The sequence below is a fragment of the Notamacropus eugenii genome, chromosome 3 (genome assembly GCF_028372415.1).
Source record: "Notamacropus eugenii isolate mMacEug1 chromosome 3, mMacEug1.pri_v2, whole genome shotgun sequence".
NCBI lineage: Eukaryota > Metazoa > Chordata > Mammalia > Diprotodontia > Macropodidae > Notamacropus > Notamacropus eugenii.
This window is the reverse complement of record NC_092874.1, coordinates 98,820,365-98,844,270: the sequence shown is the minus strand read 5'-3', so window position 1 is coordinate 98,844,270 and position 23,906 is coordinate 98,820,365. Positions and strand designations below refer to the sequence as shown.

Below are 23,906 nucleotides of genomic sequence, written 5' to 3'. Positions count from 1 at the left end.
ATGTTTTAGGAATAATATTAAAAAACTGAATTATCCAGAGTAGGGTGATGCAGACCATGAGGATTCTCAAGTCTATGCCACAGGAAGACTGAAGGAGCCAGAGTGTCTAGCCTAAAGAAGATAAGTGTTGATTGGAGAGGTGGAGGTGATGAAAAGTTTGATACATGAGAGATGCCTCCAAGACTTTAAAGGCATGTCATAGTCAAAGAGCCATTTGATTTGTTCTTCTTGCCCCCAAAAAGAACTAGGAATCTCCTCCTTGGATGTTTGAGAGAGATAGCTTTAGACTAGGTATAAAGAAAAACATTCCTAAAAAGTTAGAACTATCCTAAAGTGAAACAGGGAAGTACTGATTTGGGGGACTTTGGGACATACTGATTTTTCCTCAACTGGAGGCATTCCAGCAAAGAACAGATGATCACTTGTCAGGGATGTTATGGGGGGATTTCTGTTCAGTTACAGATTGGATTAAATGACTTCTGAGCTCCCTCCCCACTGTGCATTTCAGCAATTCTGTGATATGAGATGATTAGTTGTAGTGAAGCATTCACCCATAGCCCCTGGATGGCAGTAAAGTGCAAATATTGAGAGGAATATATTTCTGCAAAATAATTATACACCAGTCCCCAATGATTCATAAGTCTGTGTGAGACAAGAGGAAAGAGCTTAAAATTCATTTCTGTTCTGTTTATTTAAATTTCACTTTATTTTATTGAAGTGAATAAGAAAGGAAGACAAGAAGAATAAATTCTGGTTCAGTTTTGGGACACCAATCAAAACTCATTGTAACACATTCCAAAAGACTTCCATAAAAACTTTTATTACAGTAGAATTTTGTTTCAAGTATTGCCTGAAATAAATGAGCCATCTGATAGGGCTTTTTGGTCCTTCAGTTTTGCAGATTTTTTTTGTAGTGTTAGATGCAATTTTTTTGCTTTTATTGTTTGATTTTCTAACCAATATGCATCCATTGTTGTCCTTCTCTGAAAAGAAATCACAGGAGCATGTGCTTCTGCTCACAGCCGAGATTCACTCCAACTCAGTTCAACAAACATGCCTGCTTAGGAAAACAAAGACAATAAAAAGCCAGGGCCCTACCTTCCAAGAGTTTACAATTTAGAAGGGAAATAAGGTATATGAGAAATTAAATTAAATACCAGTTGAAGGAAAAATTACATAGCATGAATCAGACAAAAATAGAGAGGCATGTAAGTTTGGGGAGGGAGGGGTTCCCTTTATTTTCAGAAGGTTGGAGAGGACTTCATTGAGGATACAGCTTCTGAGCTGGACCTTAAAGGAAAGGAAGAATTTCTAGAAGTTATGATGTAGAAAGAATCCATTCCACAGATTGACAGGCATAGCCAATGGTCTTAAAGTGGGAGAGACCAGGACAAGCTTAGCAAATGTCTAATGATTCAGTTTTACTGGAATGTTAAATCAGTTAAGGAGCATAGCATGAATTAAAGCTAGAAAAATAGGTTGGAGTCAGATTGTAGAGAGCTCTGAATGTTGGAGTAAGGAGCTTATATTTTAGCGTAGAGGAAATAGTGAGACAATGAAGAATCCTAAACAGTGTATGATGTTGTCAGAAGGATCTATGCTTATCTTTCTTTCACCACCATTACCAATACAAACCATGGCAGTATCTAGACTCAGTAGAGGAGAATTAACCAAAGAACAGAGAGACAAGAAAAAGCTTCTAAAATCTGCTCACCAAGGAAAAGTCGGTGAGCTAGGAAAAGGTTCAGTTCGTTAAATTCTGCCTAAGACATCTTCATAGATAACTGCGATGGATCACTTCTCTTTATGCACTGGGTTTTCCAGGAAGCTGCCAATTGCCCATCACGGCCCATTTCCTTTAATAAAGGGAAATAATTAAATGAAGTCTAACTCAAAAGTCCTTATCAACTGAGCCTCCATTGAGTGAATTAAATGGGCAGATTTCCATGAGTGTTGACCATAAGAAATATGAAAAAGGATGACAGAGAACTGAAAATTCTCACTTCCAGGGAATATAGAGGTCAAGGGGATTTTGCAGTTACCTGCAGAGAGTACTTATAAATATAATGGTAATAGTTGATATATGGTTTTTTTTTACAAAGCATCTTATATATTATCACATTTGACCCTAACGACAATGCTAGGAAGTAGGTATTACAGGTGTTAATATTATTATCCCCACTCTATAGATATGGAAACTGAGCCTCAAAGAATTTAAACAATTTTCCCATGGTTGCATAACTAGCAAGTTTAGAGACAGGATTTGAACCCAGGTCTCTTTTAACTCCAGGTTCAGGGCCTTTCCACCACTCCACGTTACCTACCAAGTGTAGATCAATGACAAGTAATAGCTAGATGTAGCAATATGGTGTAATGGATAGAGCACTGGACTTGGAGTCAAGAAGACTTGAGTTTTAATACTCACTCAGATACTAGTTATGTGACCCTGAAATAATCTTGAAGGTATTTCTAAATATTGTGAATTTCTAGTCAACAAAGTGAAAACATTGGGTATACAGGGGATAGGTCCATCTCTGGGCCTCAGTTTCCTCCTCTGTAAAATGAGGAGATTGGACTTGATAGCATCTGAAGTCCCTTTCAGCTCTAAATCTATGATCTCCTATTCCTGTATCTATGTAAAATTCATGTTAGTCTCTCTCCTAGTGAATGTATAAAGGTTGACAGAATATCTCTTTTAGGGTCATCATCAAGATGGAGAAATTCTTTGAAAACACAGAAGTGATTAAAAGTAAAAGAGAAATAATTTGAAGAGGCAGGAGGGAATCTTATCAAAAGGAAGACTGGAATAATGTGACATAGAAAAGAAAGAGAAGGAAAACTATTGAGTACTTGGAGTTGTCACAGGTTTATTTAAGTCATATAGGTATTTCCCATAGAGGACTGAACCATACTTCCTTAGAAGAAAGCAACTTTTTGTGGTGGAAGCACTGATAATATGAATCCATAGGTGCTATCAAGAGAGAGGTTCTGTCCACTGAGGGTCAGAAGAATAAGATACAAGTAGTGGGGGTTAATAATGCCCCGTTAGGAGTATCCTCTATATTACCTATGTAACCAAAAATAGAAAGACCTGCTGCTTACTTAGGGAACATATCCAGTATATGATAGAGAGCATCTTAATCATTACTGTCCTTTTCTAGTGTTTCACATGAATAAAAATGTGGCAGCAGTAACCCAAATGCCATTTCTAGGGATTATGAAATCCATGGAAAGTATAAGCATTAGTGATAGGTCTATAAGAATTCCTGACTGAAAATTAGGACTCAAGAAGAGAGAGGTAGATTTGGGGGAAAATGTATCTAATATTAGGATTTGTATTTGTGGATAACAGCTTATACTGTAGGAATGACAGTCCCTTAGTGGAATGCACCTAACAGTAGCTGGTACCCAAGAGGACTTTGAATGAAAAAGGGAGGGGAAGGGGAAAACTATTAACATCTGTCTGCCAAGCTGTATATCGTAAGAAGAAAGCAGTAGAACAAAACAGTGTCATCTTGAGAGACAGTATCCAATAAAAAAGATAATAATAAAATCTACAGCAAAATACAAATTACAAAGCATTACTAATACACAAAATGAATTAAAGATCCCTATACAAGCAGGAAAATTTGACCTCACAGGTATCAACACTGATATTTCATAGCATGGGATTCATGCCAGGAATTTAGGTATATAAAAGTATAATTCATTCAAAAAGAAAAGAATAGAAAAAAGGTTTCACAATAAGCATATTAAAAGCATTATATACATATAAGGAGATGCAAGAAGTGAACATCATAAGCATTACAAGCACATTTAGACACAAATTAAATGATGATTTTATTAAGTTTAATTCAACAAGCATTTACTGAATACCTACTACCTGACCCAGACATTCTAATATTATTAATTCTTCAAAAAGATGGAGAAATGTGATTCTAGAATTGATTTTGACAAGTAGGGATGAAATGGTTGAAGTAGAAAGGATGAGAGGAACCTTGGAAGAAATTGATGACTAAATTTGTTAACTCATGTTAGAAAAGACATAGGAAATCTGAGATGTACCTTAGTTTGGGGGAGATTAGATTTAAAAGGATTCAGAGAAAAGCTTGTTTCTTTAATTTATTGCTTCTTAAAATTATTTAAGGAAGTTAGCCCAAGAGGGATAGGAAGGTATCCAGAATAAAATTCCATAGGTACAAGTAAGTCATTGTGTCTATACAGAAACATTACGGGATGATAGGTTTAGCACTGAATGGGACCTTTGAAGCCATCAAGGAGAGCTAAGACTTGAATACATGGAGAACTTTCTGACATTAAAGATTGTCAGACATTGCAGTGGATTTTCAGGGAATCTTATGAAATATTCTCCTCTAAAGCTGTTTAAAAATAAAATAGGTCCTGACTGGTCTATCGCCTTTTAGGTGAACGAATCCATCATTCCATCCATTTTTATTGAGCACATACTGTGTGCAATGCTCTAGGGATGTGATGGAACACTTCCTAATTTATTTTGCATTTCTGCCATAGTCCCTCTTTGTAAAATATAATATAACTAGTTAATTGAACAGCAGTAGTCACCCTGTTTCACCTCCAAACAATCAATATTCATGCAGAGCAGGGTGTCGGCATGCTCAGTAGCTGAGGAGCATTTGGAACAACTTTGGGAGACATTGGGGGAAAAAAGCACCACTCACAGCATCCCCTTAATCAGACTAGCCTTTTAAATAACAAAGTACAAGCTAGTAAGCAATATTTAAAAGTATTTCATAATGAAAGTAAGCATTTCAAAATGATTTCAAAATAAGCAAACACTCTTATAAGATACTTTTCAGTCCAGTTCATTAGATCTTTACTAAGTCCTAGAAAAAGGATTCTTAACCTTTTTTTATTTTCCATGGATCCCTCTGTCAGTCTGCTGTGAAGTCTATGAATCTCTTCTCAGAGGAATTTTTTTAATGCACAAAATAAAATACAGAAGATAAAAAAATTACATTGTAATAATTTTTAAGAATCTACAATACCATGTTAAGAATCTCTGTCCTAGATATTATGAAAGACACAAATATGAATGTCACAACCCCTTTTTCCCTCAGGGAGATTACATTCTAGTTGGGGAACTTCATCTTTAGACATAAAAAGGGTTTTCCAGTATTTTGCTAGTACTCCAAAATCCAATATGGCTTCATTATTCTCTTTCCTCCTGAGACATAGCACCTGAGAGAATAATAAACAGACTATGATACAAAATAAAAGTCATTGTATTACGATTGGAAGACTTCTGGATCAAGAATCAGAGATATGGGCTGAATTCTAGTTCTGCTATTTACTAACTTTCGTATTTTGATTAAGTTGTTTCATCTCTCTGAGCCTCAGTTTCCTCATCTGTAAATGACAGAGTTGGACTGCTAAATGAATAGTGTGGTTCTTTATACCCTGATTCGTTATCACCTTAGGAAATATACAAAGTTCTATTACAGATCTTAAGAGGAAGATTTGTTTACTACTTGGGGTTGGGGATGGGAAGTTTCTTGGAGAAATCCCATATGTTCCTTCAATTACATATAAGAATTTTTTAAAACAAGATTTTCAGGCCAGAAGTTTCTTATACTTGTCTCTTTAAATCTGCCTCTAGTTGCTATATATTTAGGTATAACTGCTGACATTCTCTGACTTTGTCTAAGGCTAATATTCCTTAGAGATTATCTGGAGTTATTCATCAACAAATTAGTATTTATTTCTCCAATTAGTTTACTCTCATCCATCCTGGGAGATTAGGGTGACTTGTATTCATAAGTTTGAAGACTTGTCTCAGAAAGGCCACATCATATGCTAAAGTCAGGCCAGACTTGTTGGCACATTCATGCCTGACTAGTCAAGAAGTAGTCTGTGAATTCTAGTTTGGATGCCATGTGCTTGGTCCTCTACATCCTGTTGTCTGGTACCAATTAAGACCTGTATCATAGTTCCAATATTCTGTTATTTGATAGTAGCAAGATTTGATTAATGCATATACAAATCTAGATGCCCAGAACAAAGTGGGGAAAGAGCCCTCTTGTCTTCATTGGCCTAGAGATCATTGAATGTGCCAGATAATGACCTAATATGGGGCAGATGTGGAGAATGTACAACCAGAAATGAAGGGTCCCTTGTAAACTGGACAGTCAATGCTTTTAGCAATGATCTGGAACCTCATAAGCTTATCTCCCTTAATGAGATTACAATTCAAGTAGGGAGATCAAAGGGGATTTAGTCAGTTACCTCCAACATTTATGGAGATTGTTGTGAAGGACTCATGACTACACAAATCTCCTTCAGAACCTAGAGTCAGGAATTCTAGGGTTCAGGGGTAACTGTTGGATTTATGAGGTTTGAATGCCTGTGTATCCTTTATTTTCTGTCTCTATTTAAGTGACTTAACCAATTTGGAAAGTGTGCTATATAATTCCTTTTCCCCAACTTAGAAATTATACTATTTATTTCCGTGAGATTCCACTCGTCTCTCACTGTTTTTATCTTAAAACCCCTTGATATAATTTCCCACTCTCTCCTGCATTATCCTAATCACTAAGAAAGAAGTAGACCTTCTCGTTGACAAAATCAACCTCCCTACATAGGGATTCATCCCATTCCCTCCAGTTTTTTTCCATCAGACTATATCCTTAATTGTTTTCTCTTTTGAATCTTGAAACTCTTGTCTACTTATTCCTTCCCTACTCTTCAAAAATGCCCAAGTTCCAGCTTTAAAAAAAAATACTCTCTAGTCTCTACTATGCCATCAAGCTGTCTTCCTGAATCTCTCCTCCATTTCTCAGCCAAACTCCTTTACAAAGTTCTCTGCATTCTCTGACTCAACTTCTCTTACTCCTCAGCCCTTTCCATTGTGGCATCAGACTTCATCTCACAACTGAAACTGTTCTCTCCAAAGTTGGCACTGACCTCATCATTCCAAAATTTGGTGGACCTTTCATTCTTCATCCTTCTTGACCTGTCTGTTCCATTTGACACTATTAAGCACTCTCTTTTTGCATACTTTCTCCTCTCTGAGATATTATTCCCTCCTCATTCTCTCCCTACCTGAACACTGCTGACTCATCATCCATATCACACCACCTGACTTGGGATGTTCCCCAAGATTCTGTCCTAGACTGTCTTCTCCTCATACATTCTATCAGTGGCCTCATCAACTCCCATGCATTTGACTATATTATCTCTGTGTAAATGACTCACAGATCGATATATACACACATGTCCATATAAGCATGTACATGAACGTGTGCATAGATGTATGCTTGTATGTGTACGTGTGTGATCTGTGTAGGGAAATAGTTCATTTGTACATATATACATTTATATGCATAAAACATATATGTAGATCTATGTACTAAACACACACATATACATATATGTTTAGTGAGCTTCAATATTGAATCACCGGTTACCTCTTAGGCATTTCAAACTGGATGTCCTCTAGGACATCCCAAATGTCTAAGAGAACTCATCTCTCCCCCAAAATCCCTTCCCTATTTCAAACTTCCTCATTTTTGTTAAATGCACAGCTATCCTTCCAGTTTCCCAAGTTTTTACCTAGTACCTATGACTCCTCCTTCTCCTGTACCCCACATATCCAATTAGCTGCCAAATTCTATCCTTTCTACCTCCACATCTCTCATATGTAACCCCTACTCTCCATTCACACAATTGCTACTTTAGTTCAGGCCCTCATTATGTCTTGCCTAGATTATTGTTCCTACATGCGTATCCCTATGTGCTCCTAATTGGTATACCTGCCTCACATCTCAGATCATTCCCATGTATCCTAAACAGTGCTACCAAAGTGATTTTTCTTCAGCATAAATCTGTCCATGTTACTTCCCTGTTCATTCAACCCTGTTGATGTTCAGTCATTTCAGTCATGTCTGACTCTTCATGACCCCATTTAGGGTTTTCTTGGCAAAGATGCTGGAATAGTTTGCCATTTCTTTCTCCAGCTCCTTTTGCATATGAGAAAACAGAATCAAATAGTGACTTGCCCCAGGTTTACACAGCTAGTAAGTGTCTGAGGCCAGATCTGAACTCAGGAAGATGAGTCTTCCTGACTCCAGGCCTGGCATTGTATTCACGGCATCACCTAGCTGCCCCAATCAACCCTAATGGCTTTTTATTGCCCCAGGACAAAATATAAAAGCTTCTTTTTACCTTTTGAAGCTTTTCTCAACCTGGCTCCAAGTCTCTTTCTTACTGTATTGAACAATACTGTCCTGCATAAACTTTGTGATATAGGTAGACTGGCCTTCTATCTGTTCCTCACAAAAGTACTCCATCTCCCTTCTCCCTTTTTCACTTGCCATCCCATGCACTTGATTGTACTGTCTCTTTTCTCATAAAGTCCTTCTCTTCTGTTAAGATGCAGCTGAAACATTACCTTCTGCATGAAGCCTTTCTTTATCCCCCAGCTGCTAAGGCTCACCCTCTCAAACTATCATGTATTTAAATATGAGAGGCCACTGTTGGCTCACAGTCAGCAGGACCTGAGTTCAAAACCAGCCACAAACACTTAGTAGTTGTGTAACCCTCTGTCTGCCTCAGTTTCCTCGACTGTAAAATTAAGATAATAACAGCACCTACCTCTTAGGGTTGTTGTGAAGATCAAATGAGATGATATTTTTTCAAAGAGCTTAGCACAATGCCCAGCACATAGTAGGTACAATATAAATGTTTGTTCTTTTCCCTTCTCCTCTTGCAAATATTTCCTACCTTGTTCTACTTATTCTCTTTATATTTGTGTTATACGTATGCATAATGTACTGTAATGATTGTCACTCTTTGAATTTGAATCCCCAGTGAATTTACCTGGACCGCAGTAGACTCTTAGCAAATGTTTGTTGATTCATTGATTGATTGGTTAAAGCAGCTTCTATCTTTTCATTCGGCTATTAATCTTCTTCAAAAATCTATGCACACATCTTTCTCCTTTTTTCTTGTCTGTTTTCATCTAATCAGGAATGTTTTGGCAATGATGTGCTTGTCTTGATAACTCCTGAGATGTTGATATTTAGGAGGAAGTCAAAATGTTCTCTTCTCTCTCTTTTCTACTCTCCTTCCCTTCCATCTCCTCCCTGGTCAAGAGAACATTTTCACACATATACTATTTGAGCAATTCTGGCCTTTTATCAACTCAGAATATTCATGGAGCAATAGATTAGGCAGCTCTCCATGAGCAGCCAATTAGAAAACTGCTGCTGGTGGTTTGGGCACAATACCAGGGAGGCAACTAAAGGCTCTACTTGTGACACAGCATCAACTGAAAAGTATGGAGGACTCCAAGGAAAGTCCACATAGCACAATCCACCTCCTCAATCTTCCTGCTGTCCTTTCCTACTGGGAGCATTAAAATGATATACATACAGGCTATTCTAAAAATCTCGGCACAGTTTTAAGTTATAAAGCTTAACACTTCACCAAGACTTTTGGGACACCCTGTATAAAAGTATGTAGTATGTATGTGTATATGTATAAAAACATTCATACATGGAGATAGGAAGAGAGAGGAGGAGGAGGAAGAAGAAGAAGCAGAGGAGAGGAAAGAGGAGGAGAAGGAAGAGAGACAGGCATTTTAGTTTGGGGAAAATTTAGTTGCATTTATAAATTACCCTCTCTGGAATTTATTTCTTCCTGTTATAACTTTAGACTGATGGAGAAAGCTGTTCCAGCCAACCCAGTACTGGATGTCCTGTGATTTATTCCAGACCAGTTCTACTCCCCCCACCTCATCCCACCCAGTGTTCCCCAAATTATTATATCACCAAGGCTAGCACATTACAATTGTTTTCTGCTTCAAGAAGGATGAGTTTTAACAGAAAAAAAGGCATAGAGAAAAGAATATTCCATTTGGATGGAAGTCGATGAGCCCTAGGAAGTATGACATCCAGGAGCCAGTGACTTTCAGCATGCCAGAAGCAGGAAGGGACTTCCTCCTTAAATAATGGATTAAGTGTGGTTCCTAAGCTCCTTCTCCCTCCCCTTAAAGATGTCTTATCCTGATGGGAATCAGTCCACAACATAAAGACCACCTCCTATAGTAACAAGTCCACAGTTGGTGGTTCTTAGAGTCTCCAAGGATATGAGAGCTAAAGAGACAAGTCACCCCCCATGTTCCTCTTCAAGATGGACACTCAAATGGATGTATAATCTCAGTGCTTTAGATGTTTCCTCCAAGGATGCACATCACAACCATGATCCAACTCTTTTCCACATTATCCTATAAATTCATCAAAAGGGCTCTTCCCAGAAATCTAGGGGCCTGTCTCATATTCCCTGGATACCTCCTGATGGAGCTCTGTGGTTGTCTGTCTTCTATCTAACACTCTTGCTATGTGATCAGCCATGATCATGAAGCCAAAAGACAATGGTCTCTTCCACTACATATTGCCTTAACTCCAGGTGTCCTACAAAATTCATTATTTTTTACGTTTCAGCCTATGTAGAACCACCACCTGCTGTTCTATTGATATCTCCTTTTAATTCTCAGAGATGATAGCATTTGAAGACTCAGCCATGCAACAGCAGTGGTTTATTACTTGTTAAAATATGGGCCCTTGTTTCGGGAGAAGTTCAGATCATTAAAAGTGTTTCATAGTTTCCTGAGGCCATGACAGTCTGCTTTTTCTTCTCCTATTTATTTCTAGGTACAATTTCATTATCCATTTGTATGGTCTGATCCAGAGATTTATTTTGATGGACAAATTCTATAGTTTTTTGATCCAAATGCATATCAATAGATATTCTTCGCCCATTTGGTCTTTCAGAACTGAAGAAATTAGTGAAAGTACGTATGTACAGAATGGGTCCAATACACGTTTATGTTACATAATCTTAACTGGGTATGCTCCACAGTAAGGTAACCCCTTTGCATTTCCATAATTGGTCCACTATATCACTCATCACAAAGCCTATCCCAATCCTGTTCATCCTTCTTCAAACCCCCTCCCTCTACCATGACTCTCCTTCTTCTCTACCCTATCAGCTAAGGACTTTGCTTCATATATTCCTTCTTCCTCATCTCATATCACTCAGATGCCTTTCCCCCTTATCTTCTTCATCAGTATCTGACATGAAGAGGTGGCCCTTCTTGTCAAGGCAAACCCCTCTACATGCCAAGTGATCCCATTCTATCCCCTCCTCTCCAACAGATTACCAGCACTATCATCCCTACTCTCCTAATAATCTTCAATCTCTCCCTGTCTACTGGCTGTTTCCCTACTGCATATAAACCCTCCAATCCCCCTACATCCTTAAGAACCCCTCTCCTGATATGATAATCCCCAAGAATTGTCATCTTTTATTCTCTTCCCCTTTGGCAATAAACTCCTTAAGAAAGTTGCGTACATTTGCTACCTGTACTTCCTGTCTGCAATCTGGGCTTTCTCATCTTCTAGTTCTTTATCTCCATGTACTCTATAATCCGGGTACACTAGCTTTCTTGTCCCTTGCTCATCACACTCCATCTCCTAATTCTACACCCTGACCCTTCGCTTGCTCTCCCCCACATCTGGAATTCTGTTATTCCTTCCCTCTGCCTCCTAGTTCTATGACATGTTCCAGAAAGCAGCTCAGAACTCACCCTTGGCATAAATCCTATCCCACTCCTCTTTTGCTCCCTCTCCCTATAATGTTATTGCCCTATCCTTAGAATTACTTTTCATGTATACTATATATACCTTATAGATATAATTTTATATGCTGTCTTCCCAATTAGAATGTGAGATATTGAAAGGCAGTAACCATGTTTTGGCATTTCTTCATATCCCCAGTGATAAGCACAACACCTAGAATATCATAAGCCCTGAGTAAAGTCTTGTTGATTGATTCATTTGCTCACTCACTGGTTACATTATACTCATTTGAATAGCTACATACATTTCCCAGAAGGCTTTGAAATGTTCTAGAGCTTGATGTCACCAGTATATCATCCACAAAAACCTTGCCATCCATAGAGAATTCCACTGCAACCTAGAGTCAGCCTCAGATCTTCCTCATCCCAGAGATACAAATACCTTCAATGAGCAGATGTCCTCTTGTTTTGTGCTTTCACTGATGTTTATAACCAGAGAGGTGAAACAATGTAATTTGTTGTGTCTTTCAGTGAACATTGAAGAATTTTTATATATGGATGGCAGATTTATTTTTGGAAAAGATGATATTTTATTCCAGCAAATCAAATGTTTTCTTATCACACAATAAAAACAATGGAATTTTGCATACTTTTCAGTCATTCTTTTCCAGATGTTTTCAGTAATGTCTGACTCTTTGTGACTTCATTTGAGGTTTTCTTGGCAAGGATATGGATGTGGTTTGCCATTCCTTCTCCAGGTCATTTTACAGTTGAGGAAACTGAGGCAGATATGATCAAGTGACTTGTGCAAATTCACACAGCTACTAAGTGCCTGAGGCCAGATTTGAACTCAGGAAGATGAATATTCCTGATTCCAGGTCCAAAACACTCTATCTACTATGCTGTTTAGCTGCCATTTTCATTCAATAGGGTGATAATAAAATTGTGACTCATTGAGGAAGATCACTTGCAAAAGTCTGCTTGTTTCCTACTAATGACCTCACTGATGATCCCCTAAATGTACGTTTATTCTCATAAAAATGTATATAGATGGTTAAGTAAGTATATAAAATAGTTGTTGATATTCTGTTGGTCTCCTTTTTTAAATTAATAAGATCTGAGATTTCTTTCATGTTTTGGGCACTAACTTAGTTCTCCTCTCTGTATACTTGGTCTAATTCACCCTTTTTTTTTTTTTTTTTTTGCTACTTTTTCTTTTTAGTGAAATTCCACCTTCCTCTAAAAGGACCTTCCAGAACTGTGTTATTAGGATCCGTGTAATATGCTCTACTTTCCTTATTGGTGAAAATAACTATTAATATCTTTGCAGATCTTTTCCATTTTTCTTCCATTTGTTTAATTCCTTTCATTTTCGTCCTTGATAGCCCTCAGGATAACTGTGCTCAATTGCAACTCTTGCTAAGCTTTCTTTTAGGTGGCTTTACCCTCTATTGCTTCTCTTTGTTTTATGAAATTATAGTCTTCATAGTATTCCTTCTTTGTAAGATTTTATAAATTAACTTGTAGTCTAAATCAGTTTTTCATTTGTCTTTCATCTTTCTCCACTTGGCAAGTGCCAAGGTCTGTGACTTAGAAGTGAAATGAAATCTTAGCTCAAGAAGCAGAGAAATTACCCAAGAACTCTACTTTTAGCAATCTCTGCAAGTGCTGGGATTCAAGGGACATATTGGGATGTCAGCATTTTCTACATTCATGTGTCTCTGGAGGTTTCCATTAGTTATTCACAGTCCTTGCCTTGCCTCCTCTTCTCTGCCATCTTCTCCCTCTTAGAAGTCTTCTTGGGCTCTCTCCACCAATCAAGAATCACATCTCTCTCCATATATGCAGCATACAGTGTGTCCTTCTGAGAACTGTTGTGGGAACCACCCAACCTCCCTATTGCTCTTGGGCAGGGGTGAGGTTATATTTCTCCCCTGGGCTGAAGTTTTTTTGCACATCCCTGCAAAATTCAACTGGGATAACACATAACTGCAGCAGGAATACAACATCAGCATTTTAAACAACAAAGCTGATTTTCCTGGTGTCCTGGGGAACCAACCTACAAAAACAAAACAAACGTGCATTAACAGTACTGCAATAGATGTGGCACTTAACAAAGCATCATCTGAGAGAGCTCTTCTGTGACAATCTGCCTAAGACACATGGAAGACACAGCATAAGAACCCCTCAAGTGTACTTTCACATCTGGAGTACAAAGCGAATTATTATAAACTCCAGAGCAAAGCATGGCTACCTAACAAAACAAAGCTAACTCGCTGTAATAACAATTCTATCCATAAGTCGGTATAAAATATAGAGTGTAACTATTAACTTTAGCAGATCACACGGAAACAATGGACAAAGCAGGCATTGTCACGGAATGCACACACAGCATAGGATATAATCAAATCAACATAGCAAAAAAAAGAATAAGTACATTCAAATACAGTCATTTTAATATGTGCAGCAATAAATATATGCAGTTGGCTACAAGACACACCTCTGTTTGACTTTTAAAGCCCTTGACAACCTGGCCTTCTTCTGTCTTTACAATCTTAAGCACACCTGCTTCCCTCCACGTACTCTATAATCTGGTGATTCTGGCCTCCTTAATTTTCCTCACAAAAGACACCCCATCTCTGGACTCTGCCCTTTCACCAGCTGTTCCTATAGGCCTGAATGTTCTCACTCCTCATCTCCACCTCCTGGTTCCCCTGACTTCCTTCATGTCTCAGTTAACATTCCATCTTCTTCAACAAGCCTTTCCTGATCCCCCTTCCCTCTAAAATTATATGGAATACCATGTATATTTCCTATGCATGCATAATGGTTTTCGTGTCATCTTCCCCTTTTAGATCATGAGTCTCTTGAGAGGGGGTACTGCTTTTTGCATTTCTTTGTATTTCCATATCTTAGCACAGTACTTGGCATATAGTAGGAGACTGAAAAATGCTTGTTGGCTTCTGAACTTGTTGCCTGAATACATGTGTAACTATCCTTCAGGATCACCTCACTTTGCTGATGGGTCCAGCTACTTTAGCACAGGTTGATCTCTGCTCCTATTCCTCAGGCAGCAGCTGATACAGTCTGACCACCAGGATTGTTATAGATTTGTTTGTCTAAACCGAGGCTAACAGCAGGGACAGTTTGGCTGTCAGTATATTTCTGATCTGTGGGTTGGATCTATAATAATAATAATAATAGCTAGAATTTATGTAGCACCTTAAGGTTTACAAAAGGCTTTACAAATGTCTCATTTTATCTTCACAAAAACCATGTGAGGTAGGTACTATTATTATTCACATTTTACTGATAGGGAAACTGAGGCAGGCAGTGGTTAAGTGCCTTGTCCAGGGCTACACAGCTAGTAACTCAGACCTCTAGAGCAGCAATCCTAGCAAGGCACTGCCTTTGGGCTTATTAATTATCTTGCTCTATGTATGTATGGTGTCCTACAGCCTTGTGTACAATCTCTGCTAGAATCTCCAAAGCCTTCTGGTACTTAAGAGTCTTGTCTCTTTCCATATATGCAGCATTCAGTGTCACAGTGTCCTTCAGGGAAATACCCAAGTCCGTCTGGGACATCTTGAGCACTGCAATACAAAATTGTCAAATATACCATCAAATGATTTTTGGTGTTGCCTTTGAGCATACAATAAAACCTTTCCTGCTACCCCCTTTGTTTTTCTCTCCAAGGAGAACCTGAGAGGCATTCTTCAATTTAGTTTCAACTTGCTTCTTGTTTTTCATTTATAGCAAGAATGTCATGATTGATATGATTTGTTCTTCCAGTACAGGGTTTATTAACCTGAAGTCCATTTACAAGGATTTGTAGATAGACTTCAGGAGATCTGGGAAGTTATTTTTTAAAATATATTTTGATAACTATATTTCAATAAAACTGATTTGCCTTTGTAAACTTGTGTATTTTATTTGTGCATTTAAAATCATGATTTTTCAGAAAGGATCCACAAACTTCATTCACCAGATTTTAGGAATATATATCCATTTATCAGCAATTAGACAAAGAGTTCACATTTAGAGCATTGGCAGTCCAATGAAAGTTTAGACAGTCTAAAAGTTGTGAATTTTAACCCTCTCTTTCTCCCTTTCTACCACCCTGGCACATTCACTGTAGAAACCTATGGGGACCACCCAGGACTAAAGGTCATTAATATCTTTGTTTCAAAGGTTGCCATGACCAAAGAATTTACTACACATCCTCCACCACATCCCATTCTGTTCCTTACTAGTAATCAGCCCCTACTTACTTAGCTAGGTTGTCTTCAGAAAGCATTACCAAAGTCATTCTTGAAACTTTTCTAGCAAGGTAAGACCTGCCCTGAGCTCCATGATCTATCAAGAGTCCCGATCTATCTTCTTTCATGATGAAGGACTTGATGGAGGAAAAGGCCAGCTAATGTCCTGAAAACATGATCCTTGTGATCAAAACCTCTTCTTTATCTTAGCTAATGTACATGAAACCATAAGTTTAAGAATAAAACAGAATCATAAATAGAACTGGAAGGGGCCTTGGAGGGTATATACTCCAGTCTTCTCATTTTGCAGATGAGGAAACTGAGGCACAGAAAGGTAGTGACTTGTCAAAAATAAAGCCTCCAACTAGTAGGAAAAAGAGCAACTGTCCTATTTCATGTTTTCCATGAGAAGATGAAAAATGTAAGACATCATATCTGCCTCTGAGAGCTATATGAGGCAAGTCATTTCTATATAAAAGGATATCTAGCAATAGGTCATATGCGATGAGTCCAATGATTGGGACAATGCAAGATGTCATCCTTCAATCCGATGATAACAGCGACTGAAGTTTTCATTGGGGAATGTAAATGCTTTCCCAAAAGGAATTTTTATTTATCTTCTTCCTAAAGTTAGGTTTTCCAAGTTTGTTTTTTTCCTTCTTGACTTTTAATCTTATTTCTGCCACCAAAGTAACAAGGCTAGGTAGAGGGGAAGTAACACTTCTTTTTTTTTCTCCATTTCCCTATCCTTACCATGTTATGTTCAGGAAAATTACATCACTCCAGTTCTCATTACCAACAACATGTTTCCTAACTCCTCTCTCTCTGTGACGCTAAACACTTGAAAACAAGTATTAGGCCTAAAGATATGGAATACTTTGAATGCCAATGATATAAAAAAGCTAAAGGGAGCCACATTTGGCAAAGTTCCTAAAAGAAGACCATGTCTCCAACATTGTAGGCAAAGCGTTTTCTGTCTCAGAACCAAATACTGGACACTTCATGAATCTAGCCTAACCCCATTGACAAGAGTAAGTGCCAGAAACCAGCGAGGAAGGAAGTCATCTGCCAAGTCCAAGGATAGATAATTAGTAAATCAAAGCCATTTTTTATTTACCCAGGCAAAACAATAGTTTGACCTCCAATCTCAGGGAGATGCATCTGTAGCCACAGGTAAAATGAGAACATCCAGCTTCAGAGGTTTATAACCAGTGATGTCATCCCCACAGGAAGACTTGATTCCAGAGCAAGATAAGCACACACTCTTTTAAAAATTTCTTTTGCTTTTTTCTTCTTTTCCCACAGCTTGATCATTACTCTCCAGTGAGCTACAGCCTGCCAAGTTCATCCGACACACTGTTCAATTCTCCTAAGTCTCTCTTTCTAGGAAAAGTGATAGGTAAGCCTTCTGTTTATTTAAGAATTTTTTTTAAATATTAAGGATAAAATTATTGTTATAGACAAGGCTCACAATATCAAATTTGGATTTGAAAAGTTTTATGTTCTTTTTCTCAGAGACTAAAAAATCATGTCTTTTCCACAGTAAGAAAATGGAATAAGTCTTGCAAGTTGTGACCCATGATACAAAAGATATGTTGTGATCTCATTGGTTGTGTCTGCTACATAACACCCCACTCCCTTTCTTTAGCCTACAGTAGCCTAGATTTTGACTTGTAATAGTAGTTTCTGCATCAAAAAGTTCTGTACTGGTGAAAATGTAGAATTTCTCCTCTTTTCTCTAGGGTAGAAGAATGTTGTTACCACTTTTTCACCATTACCTATTTTGTTTCCTTTTAAGTAAATTGAAAGGGAGACAGGATGGAGTGGATTGTAAGTTTTTTGTGAACCAGCAGGGTGCTATGGCAGCCAAAAAGGTGAATATAGTCTTGGGTGTGTCTAGAAAGAGGAAGGTAGTCAAGCAAGAATACAGCAGGACTGTCAGATCACATCTGGATATGGTGTATTCCATTCTGGAAGGATATTGATAAAGTGGAAAGTGTCCATCAAAGAACAAGCAAGATGGTAAAGAGTCTTCATCATACCATATGAGGATCAGGTAAAGGCACCTGGGGAAGAAGCTGGAGAGGGGACATGTGAGGATTTGAAGGGCTATTTTGTGCTTGGCCTCAGAAGGCAGAACTAGGAACACTGGGTACAAGTTGTAGGAAAGAAAATTCAGGCTTGATGTAAGAAAAAATTTCCCAAGAAGTAGCAATATCTAAATGTGGAAGAGGCTGCCTCAGGAGATCATTGAATATCTTTTGAAAGAGGCTAAATGACCAATTGTTGGATGTGCTATTGAGCAGAAGTGTCAAACACATGGCCAGGGAATCACATGGCTTCCAACACTCCCAAGGGCTGCCAAAGCAGATTAATAACAGTAGCTAACATTTATAGAGTGCTTACTATGTGCCAACTTGTTAAAAAATATATTATCTCATCTCTAAGTCTCCCAAACACTTTACAAAAATTATTTCATTTCATCCTCACAACAGACCAGGGAGGCAGGTGGTGTTATTATCCTCATTTTACAGGTGAGGAAACTGAAGGTGACATAGGTTGAATGACTTGTTCGGGATGGCACAGTTAGTAAGTAATGAAAGCTAGATTTGAATTCAGACATTCCTAACTCCAGGCCCAGTGCTCTACCCACTATGCCATCATTTGGAAAATATTTGGCAAAATAAAAAAAAATATATAGTAAGACATAGATGGCATTAATTTGTAGTTTTCTAAGTCAGTCCATGACCCATAGGGATCCCTTTCCAATTGGGTCTGACACTATTGCAATAGAGGAGATTTTTATTTTCTTTTTCGTATATGGATTGGACTGATTAGACTCTGAGGTTCCTAACACATCTGTGATTTTTATAATTCTGTGAAATTGTACAGTATCCCAAAAGTTTTAGTGCAGTTTCATAATCTTAAATAGCCTGTATAAGTTTATTTAACTTAAGATTTAATGAAGTTTAAGATGCACTAAGACTTTTGAGACATCATGTGTTTCCTCAATAATGATTTAAAAGGGGGAATACTTTGAATGTCATACAATAATGGTCAATAATTTAAATTGGATTTTCATCTGGTAGCTCCTTATTTGAGTGCATTTGGTTTATTCTGTAAGGTCTCCACTTCCTTTATGAGTTGTCCTTTGGTGTTGCCTATAAGAAAAGTTTATCCCCTTCTACTTTCATTTTTTTAAGTTTCACATATTTAGTAATAACCAAAGGCAACAAATCCATAAAAATTGTAGCAAAATATTTCCTTCCTCCAAACACGGTTGTTAATTTAAGGGTGACTCCACTCCCAGACAAGGATCTGGTAATGTCAGTGTTAAAATGTGAATAACGAGTCATAAGCATTTTGAAAAGCTTATTGGAAGCCAAAAAGGATGTTAACATCTCCCATGAATCCCTGAGTAGTAGTTGTTATAAAAGGGGATTATTCTTGGATTGAAGAAAAAGAGACTCCCCACTTAGACCAAGTAGGGAGATAGATAATGGGATAGCAACGAGAGAAAACAGCCTGAGAGAGGGCAGAAAGAAAGGATGTTCACAGAAGATCCAAAGTGCAGAGGCTGACAGTGTCTTATTTCATGATACAGAGAGAGGAGATGGAGAAGTCATGATCTCTTCAGAAAGAAGGTGGGAAACAGTAGCTTAGCTGCAAAGGAAAGCAGTCATATGCAGACCATGGTTTCAATCAGAGGTCATTTTGGTATATACTTGGAGGCCAAACAGAAAATAGTTTTACTCTTTTAGAAACCAAAAATCTTTTGGGTAGAAATACAGGTATCCCTTCCACATTGCAACTTTCCCCGTCATGGTTTCGGTACATCATGAGTTGGCATAAAGAAATTAAATGAGATTTTGGGGGGAGTTTTGCGGAAGCTTCCTATAACACACAAATTCCAGCAGATGACACAGAAAAAGTTAGAAACTCAGAAATACATACATACATACATACATACATACATACATATATATATATGTATATATATATATATATATAAAATATGATATCAATCCAAGTTTTACAATAAGGTACTTTAACAACCCATAAAAGAAAAAGAAAAAATTCAGACTTCTTCTTTGGGACAAAGGAAGGGCCAAAAATTTTATGCAGATTTTGTAGATCATAGGGGTGCCACTCCCCAGTCCCCATAATGTGGAAGGAGTAACTAACTGTAGTTTGGGTTAGCTACAAGGAAAATGCTAACAATGGATCACCCTCTAATGGAGTCTATAACTTAAAAAGGAATCATAATGGGGTGTGCCTAGAAGGCTCTGTTTGGTGTTTTAAATATGCATAAAGCAAAGTGAGTAACATGAACCATATCTGATTCAACCTTAACTGTATAAGGTCTGTAGTTTGTTAGCTCTCATTGTAATAAAATTTAGTTGTGTCCTTAAATGAGTTGTGTAGGTCAGATTGCAGTTAACATGGAAGAAAAGGAGACCATGGATGAAGTCAGAGAACATGATGCAATGAAAGGTCAAAAGTTTGTAGGGTGGAGAGCAGAGTTTTTATGGAAAAATCATCCTCTCCTCTCTCCCTTGAGTAGTAGCCATGCAGAGGAAACCTGAGATCTAACTAACACCAGATGAAATGAGATCCTGTAGTCCCATTTCATCTCATAAATAAATGAAAGTACAATACCACAGTTATTAGGGGTCAAGATAAAAATGGAAAAGAATCCTATGAAAAATGGCTATATCACTGTATTTATGTCATTGCATTGCTTTATTTTAAAGAAATCTCTCTCCTCTGGTCATCTCCCCCAAAGAAGGTTGTTACTGGAAAGTTTCCTTTGTCATAATTGCCATTTCTTAATGCTGGGAAAGGTGAGCATCAATCCTTCTCCTCCTACCCCCCAGATCCTGACCCATACACTGCCTTGTATACGGTCCCAAGCTTTCCTAGCTAATGTCCCAGGAAGGGGGCATTCCCTAGGGTAAAGTAATAAGACATGGAGGGGAATCAGCCATTCTTAAAACTCCCAGTGTTTGTAGAAGGGGCAGTGGTGGCTGTAACTACTTCTGATGGTTATTTGTTTTCTAAGTATGGGCGAGAACATAGTGTCTGCCAGGAACTCTGCTGTTAGACTAGTTCCAAGAGAAATTGCTTTAAGAATTCAGGGGTGAACAGGCAGTTTGGTTCCAGAGGAAATCAAAAGTCATGTAATTCATCTCAAGAATCTGATGAGATATAGTAATGACATACAGGGTGAAGACGGATAGTGTATTTGCTGGCTGAAACACTAATCATTATGGATGCCATAAATGCAAAGAAGTCTCTTCCCTCCCCCCTGCCTAGAACAGCATGAGAAAAGGGTTGAGGGAACTTCTCTTTGTGCTCTGACTTATTAGAGAGAATAAGGAATTTTTAAACAGAAGGAATAAATAATCTAAGAAGGATACTAGAATTAAAAAGAGACTCTTCCCCCACACACATCAAAATCAACATAAGGTTGACAAATGAAAGGATAGGGTACAGAGGAGAAAGAGAAGTTATAAGTTAGCAAGCATGGTGCAATGGGAAAGATTATTGCCCTAAATGTTGGAGGATATGAGTTCGAGACTCCACTCTATCACTACCTAGCTGGGGGTGTCTAAGCAACTAATTCAATCTCTCTGCCACAGCTTTATTTATTGTAAGAGGAGGTAGGTGGTATAGTGGATAGTTATACTTGGAATCAAGAAGACCTAAGTTCAAATCCTGCCCTAGATACTTCCTAGCTATGTGACCCTTGGACAAGTCATTTAGCTTCTCTTCATCTCAGTTCCTTCTTCTGTAAAATGGGAGTAATAATATTACATACTTTGCAAAGTCATGAGGATATAAGATAACTTTTACATGAAGGCAGTGAAGTGGCACCATAGATAAAGTGCTGATCCTGGAATCTGGAAGACCTGAGTTCAAATCCAGCCTCTGACATTTACTAGCTGTGTAACCCCAAGCAAGTCATTTAACTTCTGTTTGCCTCCATTTCCCAAAATGTAAAATGGAGATAACAACAACACTTGCCTCATAGCATTCTTGTAAGGATCAAATGAGATGTAAAATGATCTCAGAATTTAGCACAGTTCCTGTTACCTGGTAGGTACTATAGAAACACTTTTGCTCTTCCTCCCTTCTCTATTCTGCCCATTTTATGGATCTTAAAGTATTACGTAAACATTAGCTATTGTTTTATTGTCATCACCATTTAAAATGAAGTAGTCAGCTGAAGAATCTCTCTAACATCCCTTTCTGTTCTAAAATTCTAATTCTCTGTTTGACAGAAAGAGTGTGTCCTAATTTCAACACATCTATTAAAGCCCTTCATTATATCCCTAAGGAAATATTGGAGAAATGTGAGTTAGCTAACAGTAATTGATCAATAAGTCAATCAGCAACTGCGGGCACTGGAAATACAAAGACAGAAATGAAACAGTCGATTGTTGCCAAGGAGTTTAACTTCTAACAGGAAAATAATGCACAATCACTTAGGAAATGGATACAGTAGTCTGGGATAAAGAACTCTAGCCGTTGGAAGGATTAAGAAAGACTTCATCTAGGAGAGAAGGCTTGAGCTAAATTTCAAAAAATGTGAGGGATCTATGAAAAAGGGATGAGGAGGAAGCACATTCAACATGGAAGACAGCAAACAAATGGTCATGGAGAAGAGAGAGGAGTATCAAGGGTAAAGAATGACAAAAAGGCTGCTACTAGTAATGGCCACATTGCGGTGTGTTGTGGTTTGCAAAGGGATTCGTCTGCTTTATGTTATGGGCTTGATGGTAAATTTACTGCAATTAAGTGAACCTGCAAGCTCCTTGGATGGCCACTTCCCAAGATTATTGACTGCTAAATTGATATCAATTATGAAGGACGTCTTTATTCACCTGCCACAGAGCTCCAACCTTGGTTCTGTCCTATTAAGCTTTATCATTCTGGACAAGTAAATAAAAAGGAATTCTTATCATAGTTGAAAGTTATACAAATTTTGAAAGAAAAGGTATTATAGTAAAGGAATAAATCGACGTCTAAACTGGTAGATAGTCTGGACCAGTGGGCCCAAACTAACAGGATGATACTGAATAGTGACAAATTATCATTCTTCCATCTAAGTTCCAAATATTAGCAGTACCCAGGTACAGAAGGAGTGATCAGTCAGGAAGGGACCTGGTTGTAAAGTCGGGAAAACCCATGGATTACAATTGACTGTGATCAGAAACATTTGCTTTGCATGGCCATCAAAAATTTCAGTAATTTCAGACAAAATTAACAGAAATGTGGTAGTCAGATAAGGAGATAAGATAGTCCCTCTGCAGTGTGCATGTGTATTGTATTCACTTCTGAGTGGCACATTTTAATATAATTGCTATTTCTGTACAGCATGTTTAAGTTTTACAAAACATTTTTCTCATAAACTCCCTGTGAGACAGCTAATGGTTATCATCATCTCCATTTTACAAGAAAGGAAACTGAGGATCAGAGAGATTAAGTTACTTATCCACTGCATAACCAGCAAATTTCAGAGCTGACATCTGAGCCCAAGGTCTCTATGTGTCAGATGTCCTTTCTATTTCATCATTTGGATATTGACACACTGGAACATGTCAAGAGGAAAGCACAGGGATGATGAAAGATCTTGGAATCAAGCAATATAAAGAATTGTGAACAAATAGCATTTATCTTGGAAGACAGATGACTTGGCAAGAATGTAATAACTCCTCAAAAATTTGAAGGGCTATCAATCAGAACTGAAAATAAATGTATTCTAGGTAATTTCTAGAGTATAACATTAAATCTCATAAGGAAAAAGTTATACAGAGTCATTATTAGAAAGAATTTTCTAATAATAAAGCCATCCAAAAGGAAAATGATGTTCATTGTGAGACAATGCACTGCTCATCACTTGGAGTATTTGAATTGAGGCTGGGTAAACATTTGCCCTGTATACAATAGAGGTAATGAGTTCATTGAATGAAAGGGATACCGTATGGCCAAGACAGTTACTTCCAAATATAAGATTTTATGATTCTTGG

General features: G+C 37.8%; 1 protein-coding gene and 1 long non-coding RNA gene across 2 annotated transcripts in view; one reads left to right on the top strand and one right to left on the bottom strand.

Moving 5' to 3' along the window:
• Nucleotides 1–23,906, top strand: part of CNTNAP2 (contactin associated protein 2) — a 2,725,119-nt gene that overhangs the window by 2,564,237 nt on the left and 136,976 nt on the right. Inside the window, exon 21 of the mRNA XM_072652434.1 lies at nucleotides 17,179–17,272. Coding sequence (XP_072508535.1) covers nucleotides 17,179–17,272 — 94 coding nt within the window. The remainder of the gene's footprint in view (nucleotides 1–17,178; nucleotides 17,273–23,906) is intronic.
• LOC140533091 (uncharacterized) overlaps nucleotides 734–23,906 on the bottom strand; it is a 47,174-nt gene continuing 24,001 nt past the window's right edge. The window contains exons 2-3 of the long non-coding RNA XR_011976795.1: nucleotides 1,715–1,856; nucleotides 734–1,057 (exon numbers count right to left, since the gene is read on the bottom strand). This is a non-coding gene — a long non-coding RNA (uncharacterized lncRNA). The remainder of the gene's footprint in view (nucleotides 1,058–1,714; nucleotides 1,857–23,906) is intronic.